This window comes from Lepisosteus oculatus, chromosome 18, assembly GCF_040954835.1.
Source record: "Lepisosteus oculatus isolate fLepOcu1 chromosome 18, fLepOcu1.hap2, whole genome shotgun sequence".
NCBI classification, from domain to species: domain Eukaryota; kingdom Metazoa; phylum Chordata; class Actinopteri; order Semionotiformes; family Lepisosteidae; genus Lepisosteus; species Lepisosteus oculatus.
This window is the reverse complement of record NC_090713.1, coordinates 14,608,167-14,617,203: the sequence shown is the minus strand read 5'-3', so window position 1 is coordinate 14,617,203 and position 9,037 is coordinate 14,608,167. Positions and strand designations below refer to the sequence as shown.

Genomic DNA, 9,037 nt, shown 5'->3' with positions numbered 1-9,037 from the left:
CTGGGTGATACGATGCACATTCCAATACACAATGATAAACATCACTATAATTAAAGAAAAAAAGTCATTTGTGCCTCTTGAACTCTTTATCATTAATTTGGTTCAAAAGCTAGTTGATTTATTCATAAGGAAGTCAAGCTAATCCATTTTGATTACACACAGGCAGTGACCGTGACTGATTTTGTCTCACAAGCAACCTGCCAGAAATATTAAAGTAACATCAGACACCAGTGTCTGAAGACTTTACAGTGAGAAATACTGTATTTGCTGCCTCATTGTGCCTCAAGAGACAGCTCTGTTCAATTATCTCACTGCTGGTGTCTGGTTGTCAGATCTCCTGTACAACACTAGAATTGACTTTTCCTCTCAGGTGTGACCAACAGGCTCAGGTTATGTTGCTCTGGAGTTGTAACTCTAATTTGTTTTTATTTTTTATACTGCCATTTTAATAGCAACTCAACAGACATCAACATCATACTACACATATTTATAAGAATAGGATTTTGATGTTTTGCAATGAAATGATAAATTCTTATTATTTCTCATATACTCCTCCTTCATGTCATTATCACCAGAACCGAAAGGATAGGAACACCATACATACAGTATGTACAGTATAAGAACAGACTAGACAGAATAGACTTCAGCTAAAAATGTAATCAAGTTACAAACCATAATTTCTCAAAATAATTTATCAAAAAATAAATTATTTCTTTTACATTAACACATACATTATGGCCTCAGCTGCTTGTACTTTATCATGTTCTCCATATACATCTGTTTTTTTAATGGATGTTTTAATACTAATCTAACTGCTTATCTAACTCTATTCAAAGACAAACAGTTTTCTAGAAGTGTCCACGATTCAAATGAAAACAATTTGCATAGAAGAGACACTTTGCATTGGCAGCACATGCTTCAGTGCTCTGGGAGTGTTTATAGCCCCGTGAGTTTAACACTTCATGACTGAGAGCTGCCCTTCATGGCAACAGAACTCACAGCAACAATGACTTTCATCACCATCTTTGTCTCTGCTTTTCTTCTTTGTATTCAAGGTAAGAATGATACAGTATACTGTAGAAAGATACAATATTTGTGGAGGATTTATGTAAACAAATATTGTACTACATACAATATATGAACATTATTCTAGTTAAAATATACAATTTTATACTTCCATGCACTTCATATTCTGTCTTATTTCTTACAGAGTCCAGAGGACAGGTTACTGTGACTCAGAATCCATCAGTGAGATCAGTTCTCCCAGGACAGACAGTCACTGTGAGCTGTAAGACCAGTCCTGCAGTTTACAGTGACTCAGCAGGTGAACGCATGGCCTGGTACCATCAGAAATCTGATGGAGCTCCTAGACTTCTGATTTATCTCGTAAATAAACTAATCTCTGGTACCCCAAGTCGTTTCAGTGGCAGTGGATCTGGGACTGACTTCACTCTGACCATCACCAGAATCGAGGCTGAAGATGCAGGAGATTATTACTGTCAGAGTTACCACAGTGGTGGTGTGTTCACACAGTGTTACACAGCCGTACAAAAACCTCCCTCAGCAGGACTGCACAGCGACTGTACTGCTGCAGCTGGGACTAACTGCAGGTGCTGAGGGTGAAGACAAAGATACAGGACACAGCCTGAGGTGGAGCTTGGTTGCACACAAACACACTGAATTTCATGAATGTCATTTCCATAGTAGTGTGGAGCTCAATAATGAGATTCAGTGGCTCCAGCTTTATTCATATCCCAGATGAAATAAGAACAAAAACATGAAGTCTGAAATCTATAGTTAAGATATTGTATTTTCCTATTACTATTTACTGTACTATTCGTACCTACAATTAAAAAATGCAAGACTAAAATACTAATAGCAGTGAACATAAAAGGCATGTTTTTGATTAATACTTGATTGGGTAGGGTAACAACTGTAATGTTCAGTAGCATTCAGATAGCTGCAGTGTGCAAAAGCCCAGCAGTGGCGGTACTGTGAGTGGGTAGCATTTTGGAGTCTTATGGCTGTGGGGAAGACCTCTGATAAAACTGGATTTAAAATATTCCTTTTTCAAATAAAATCCATCAAGATTATATCTACAACAACGTTCTGGAATCACAATGAGCACATCCAGAAATATATATAGAAATGTATAGAGGCCTCCAATAGTTTACTGTTTGCCTAGGGTAAAAAAGGAGGCAACACACAGGAAACACTCAGCTGCAGATGGCATTATCACAAAGAGCAGAGGGCTCCTTCAACACTGCAGGGAGATGGTAGTTAATACCACAGGGTGAAGGAATGGCTAAACAAATATCTATTTGTGACAGTTCTCAACTTAAGTGATGTGGATCATATGGCCTAAGAACATTAAAACTTGAGAAGAAAAAATAATTACATTGCAAATCATTCCTCTGGAAGCTCTTCAAATCCCAACACCTGCCTCCACCTTGAATTCCTTGTACAGTATATACTGTAACAAAACCACTTCATCAAACCGATGTGTGAAAGTGTGAACTCTACCCTGCAGCAAATGGAAAGAACAGCCCCTCAGTGTAGCTCCCTCTGCTGGTGACTGGAGGCTACAAGTCCCTGCTCTCTTCTACAGGGAGCTGCTGTCCCCTGGAGGCTGAGCACAGGCTGTGTGAGAGATTCCTCCTCCTGGGATGAGATCGTGAGGAGAGCAGGGTTGTAATGATAATGCTCTCCCAACAGTCTCCAGCAGAGGGGGATATTGTACAGAGTGAGATTTTGTGATCTCTCCCTGGCCCTCACCAACTGGGGTCTCATGTTGCTCAATGTCTCTTTTAAATTAAGTCAGTGATCAGACAGAAAGCCCCTCTCTCTCATCTTTCAAAACCCTGTGATTAATGAAGGATGGAAAACAGAGGAAAACTATCCATCCATTTTCAAGTCCTACCTCTGCTCACTGCTCAGATCACAATGGCAGCTCTGGCACAGGATTTATATACAGGAGAAGAAAGTGCTTTGCATACCAGAGCCACACTGTTTTAATTAATAACTACAGCAGCTGCTCCTCTCCATTTTCTACAGACACAGAAAGACAATTTGTATGGAAGAGACACTTTGCATTGGCACCACATGCTTCAGTGCTCTAGGAGTGTTTATAGTCCTGTGAGTTTAACACTTCATGACTGAGAGCTGCCCTTCATGGCAACAGAACCCACAGTAACAATGACCTTCATCACCATATTTATCTGGACTCTTCTCATCTTTGTTCAAGGTATAATTTAATACTTGGCTAGTTGTTGTCTTAAACATATTTTTAATTTGTGATGGAAGATATGGCTATTAACATATTATGTACAAGCTTTACAGAAATGTAAAAATAGCTAAAATAAATTAAAGCATTCTAGTTCTTGAATTCCTGCATTTCCTGTGTTTTATCTTGTTTTCAGAGTCCAGTGGACAGATTACTGTGACTCAGACTCCAGCAGTGAAAACTGTTCTCCCTGGACAGACAGTCACTGTGAGCTGTAAGACCAGTCCTGCAGTGTATAGTAATAACCACCTAGCCTGGTACCAACAGAAAGCTGGAGAAGCTCCTAAACTCCTGATCTATTATGCATCTTCCCGTTATACTGATCCCAGAGTGTTTCAGTGGCAGTGGATCTGGGACTGATTTCACTCTGACCATCACAGGAGTCCAGGCTGAAGATGCAGCAGATTATTACTGTCAGAGTTTGCACTACCCCAACAGTAACTGGGTGTTCACACAGTGTTACACAGCCGTACAAAAACCTCCCTCAGCAGCAATGTACAGTGACTGAGACCTACAGCACTGCAGGTGCACTTACATGTTTATTTTAGTACTATAAGAGATCTTTTCACAAAGTTACAGTATTCAAAGAACTGTGATTAATTTTTTCTCATTTGAATCAGTTTGACTGTGTGGCAGGAGAGAGAGATATTAATTTTATCTGCCATCTCTGATATTCAAGGGGTTTTATTTTCCTGCACCTGTTGTGTTTGAAATAAAAAACATAGATACAGGAAGAGAAAGAAAAACATAAGTAACACATATATCCAGAATACAATATGATGCTTCATTACTTGAATTAATCACAAAGGGTGCAAAAGGCAGGATACACTCTGGATGTGAAGCCAGTCCATTGCAGGGCAGACAGACACAAACACACCCACTTACAGTGGGGTCAATTTCCTCAGTAGGCAGTAGTTCTACCAGCATGTCTTCAGACTGTGGGAGGAGACCAGTGCACCTGGACGAATCCCACCAAACACAGGGAGAACATGCAAACTCCACAGAGTTAGCACCGGGGAATTGAATCCAGTGCCCCAGTGCTGCCAGGCAGCGATGCCATAACTCAAGAAATCATTCCTACAAACTGTATTTTTAATCACACTGCTCACAGAATGACATGTTTTGGAAAAAAACATTTTGAAAAACCCTATTTTTTTATATTTCTTTAAAGTCTTTATCCTCCTCTGTAACTGTAAAGTTTACAGTTGAATACTTCAAAGATACATTGTAAGTGTAAGATTATATCTCCTGGTACTAATGAAACACCACTGGTCTGTTTTAGAGATAGTTGGATTGGGATAGTTTTTATTTCTTAAACTTTAGAAGAAACTAAAGAAATCTGCAGTTTTATCAGCTCAGGAACACTGTGGTGTCAGGGTCTGGCTGTTAGTATAATGTACCAGTTGTCTCTGCCGACCTCGCGGGGGCGCTGTGGAGCTGGCAGTTCTATCAGTCAGCTGGCTGCCATAGTAATGCAGTCGGACAGGAAGCGGGCTTCACCTGTGAATCACCACATCCTCCCGTCTCCTGGTAAAGAAGGCTATTTAAAGTCTGAGTGAGCTCTGCTCTGGACTGTGGTTTAGAGCTTCATCTCTGAGCCACTACCTTGTTCCTGGCTATATCTGAGTTTCTCCTTGGACTATCGACCAAATTTGTCTCAATTTGAGCTTTGCACTTTCCTTGAGTTTCACTCTGCTGTGTACTTGGACTGCTTCTCTAGACCTTGACTTTCAGATACTTCCTTGTTCCTTTGCTGTGTCTCTCCAGCTCTGAGCTGCGAATGTTTCCTGACGTCAGTTCTGGACTGTGCTTTGCCTGTTTGCTGCTCCTGCCTGCTGCTCACCAGCTGACCTGTTCCAGCTCTAGGGTTCATCTTATGACCTACAGACCACTGTTACAGTTCCATCTTTAACAGCCTCATTGCATCCATAGGTCTTGTTTCTCTGTGCCTGGATTCCATGTCATAGTTATGGGACCCTCATATAAATCAGATTTAACCCCCCTCTCCCCCTGCACAAGAGAGAGGCCCTGCAGACCATCCACTACGAGAGCTGGACTAAACTCTTCCTGGTCTTCAAGGAGCGGTTCTGGGAGAAGGAAGGGATCCACGGATCGCCTGTCGATCTTTATTTACTACGTGAGTGAAGCGCTCAAGAGCGGAGTCGGGCTGTTCTGGCGTCTCACCCCTGGTCCGACGAGTCCCTGTTCTTCCTGGTGCTGAGCGACCTGGCTGCCATCCATGGCGAGGGCACCCGCGCTTTGTACGAAGGCAGGCTGGTGAAGTAGTGGAGCCTGGATGAGTCCAGCCTGGGTGTCTTTGAGCTCTTCACACCCTTCCAGCTGACGGATTATCACCAGGACCTGCTCGTGCCCTTTCAGAGAGTCTGCTTCACAGGGGAGCATACTGCCCTGCCCATGTGTTACGTCCCAGTGTGTGGTCCATGTGTGTTTTGTTGCTATGTTCCACACTTCCTGACCTTGATCTCCCTCCCCTATTGGTCCATCATTACACCATTGTTTCCGTATTATGTCATCAACAATCAGCTTCTCAGCCAATCAGAGTGCGGTTTATTTAATATAAAACTTGGAGGTTTTCTGAATGAATGGACCTTTCATTTGACTTTGGTCCCTCTCGGCTCAGCTTCAGTTTTGTTTTGCTTTTGGTTTTGCTTCGGCTTCGTTTTGCCTCATGTGTGTGTTTGTTTTCATAGAGCTTCGGCTTTTGTTGGTTTGTGTTTGTCTCTTTGTACTTTCGTTTGTTTGTGTGTTTATCCTGTATTTAGCCATTACCTTGTACAGACATATTGTATTAACCTCTGTGTTCTCTTGTGCCCTGTTATTTGTGTCTACTCTCGTTTGTATTCGTAGTTCACTTATGTATTTGTGTGAACTTTTGTGAATAGGGTTAGTTTGGGTTGTCGGGTACATTCTACACACATAGTTGATTTTTGTATTAGTCACATTAGTTTAGTATGGGTGGTTTTGGGTAGTCAGTGAAGGATAGCTAGGGTGTTTGAAGACGCGTGTGGAGAGTCTTAAAAAAGTGTTTCGGGTTTTCTTTTGTAGTTAGGTCAGCTTTCCCTCACTTTCTTAGCCAACTCCATTTTGTTTGTTATTTTCTTTCCTTTGGCACCGCTCTAGTTCCTTACCCCTGTGTGTTATTGTGTCCTATTATGTACAGTACTAGTCACTTATTCACCTTAAAATAAATCACTTTTGCACCAACACTTGTTGTCATGCTTCCTAAGTCCCTCACCAGAACCCACCTGTATCCAAAAACTATCCTAAATGTTACACCCCTTTACCCCTAGACACTTGGGGTTGTAACACCATGTGTGGATCGAGACGTGCAGGAAGTCCGCCATGAGGGAGGTCTGGCGTGAGAACGACAAAGCGGCTGCTGAAGCCGTTGCTCATGTGAATCCCCCATTCCAGCTGAAAAACTTCAACTATTATTATTGCCAACTTGCTTCATACATATTGTAAGTTTTGCACCTAAGAACTGGTATGTCTTCCAATATGTTTACACTATTGCACCTTACTCCTCAGATCGTACTCTTGTATATGGTCTGAAATTGTCTATTGTTTTTGTACATTAGCACTGTACTGCAAAATGTGAAATGCACTGTGTCTTATATATAACTGTGATGTCTACATGTTTCTGCACATCTGAACTGTAATGTGAGCACATAGTGTGATTGTGTTTTTGTGTCTCCCCATCTCTTGTATACTGTCCAATGTAAATATTTCAGTAATGTTAATGCTCCTGTGTGCTTTTGGTGTGAGCAGGTTCCAAAAGTGCTAAGGCAAATTCCTGTACCTGATAAGTACTGGCAAATAAAAATGATTCTGATTCTGGAGCCTTCTTCAGGTGTGACAATGTAGGTATGTTCATGGAAATCTACAAATATTATAGAGAGAGGCTGAAGACATGCTATTACTAGGCTATTGAATTCTCAAATGCTGTAGTAGTCATTTATAGAGATTGGACGAGCTACAGTATGTCTCTTTTTTCTATTTTAATATGATTATATCTTGCTTGAAACCAGGGTGATTATTTATTTTAATGTCAGGACAACAATGGAGCATGTTTATCTCCTGGAGCTGCTTCAAGGGGAACATCATGGAAAAAAATAAAATAAAACAGGAACTCAACTGGTGCTAAGAAGATCATTTAATCTAAGGATTTAAGAGGGGCATAAACTTCATTTTGAATCACAATGGATAGGAATGATTTTTCAGGCTGCATTTCCAGGTGATAAGACAAGTACTGTATGTATAGAGTAAGTCTGTATTCGTAATGAAGAGGTTCCAGTACATGTATTATCATTGAAAACAAAATCACTTTCATGCCAAACTTTAAACGCGTGTTTGTCGCAGTTTCTGTGACAAGTAGAAATGACATGGCTTTCCAAATGTACAGTATGTTATTCTTGTTGTGAAACAATACCTGCAGGGATCATGAACCAGGTTAGATTGTGCTCAGAGTGATACTGTTAATACAAAACAGTAAAGAAAACCAATATTGAGTTGAGCTCTGAATGTCTGAAGCACATTGAGAACCCAGAAATCCTCTGCAGACACCTCCCACATTCAGGCTTTCCCTGTGAGTGTGAAGGGATTTTAAAGCTCAGAGCCAGGGCTCGTGAACTCAGAGAAGGGTTGTGTAGCTGCACAGGCCCATATTCTCCAACAATTCTCTACTTACAAGAAAACACATATGTTCACTCAGAGATAATAATCTTGCCAGACCTTGGCAGCATATCACTCTTACTGAGGGTTGGTTTCAAAGATACCCTCTCAACTGTAATCTTAAAGTATAATTATTGTACTGCAAGTTTTTTTATTGTTATGAGCTGCAGATTCAAATGCTGTTCTTATTTCAATACTTTCAGTGCATCATATACAGAAACTGATGAAACAGAGTGAAACTGGTGAACATCCCGAAGTACAAAGAAGAGGTGTGAGGCAGCAAGATAGGTTCACAGGTGAGGTATCTCAGTATCAGGCAGACTGGATTCTTAGGAGAGGCTGTATTGATAGGATGAAACAATCTGTTGGACACGCAGGGTGAAATGAAAGAGCAGCACTGTTCTCACTCACTGAGACAAGTGTCACATAAGAGGAGCAGAGCACTGTTTTTTTGGGAAAGAGACTCTCAATTCAGTGTTCAGTGCTGCCCTCTAGTGTCAGTAATATGGCAATTACACTGAGACAATAGTCACATCAGCAAGAAGAGCAGCAGCGTTTGCTAGCAGAGACGGAGACTCTCAATTCAGTTTTCAGTGCTGCCCTCTGTTGACTAATAATACAGTAATCCCTGTGCAGCCCTCTTACAAAAAAATCATCATTATACAGAAAAGTACAAGTGTAAGCAATTATAATAATTATTAAAAGCTTTTAGACTACAGTATGCTGACATCAAATGAATTTGAATTTGGATTTACACAGCAAAATGCAGGAAAAGTGCATTTTGATGGGACACAGTATTTGTGCATGTGTACAGAGACAGGGTGATGCCAAACAAAAACTTTTTGAAAAAGACAAATTCCAGGACGGCACACAACCCGTATTACAGCTTGCACACGGCTGGCGTTCCGTTTACTGTTTCCAGCGATAACACTTGGCATAAGTCTTACTATCAAGTCAAGTGAATGTATTGCGTTCAATGTTTAAAGAGGAGGCAATGTACAACCTATGTACAGGACATGTTTCTGCAGCTTCACATCAAGAAGAACATACTGAAAGTTTGGA

General features: G+C 40.9%; 1 gene segment (V, D, J or C); it reads left to right on the top strand.

The window, feature by feature from the left end:
• The first annotated feature begins 971 nt into the window (after positions 1–971).
• LOC138223957 (probable non-functional immunoglobulin kappa variable 6D-41) lies at positions 972–5,569 on the top strand. The segment is given in 5 exon segments: positions 972–1,055; positions 1,211–1,473; positions 3,672–3,752; positions 5,303–5,401; positions 5,483–5,569. Coding segments are annotated over 5 exon segments (603 nt in total).
• The last annotated feature ends 3,468 nt before the right edge of the window (positions 5,570–9,037 follow it).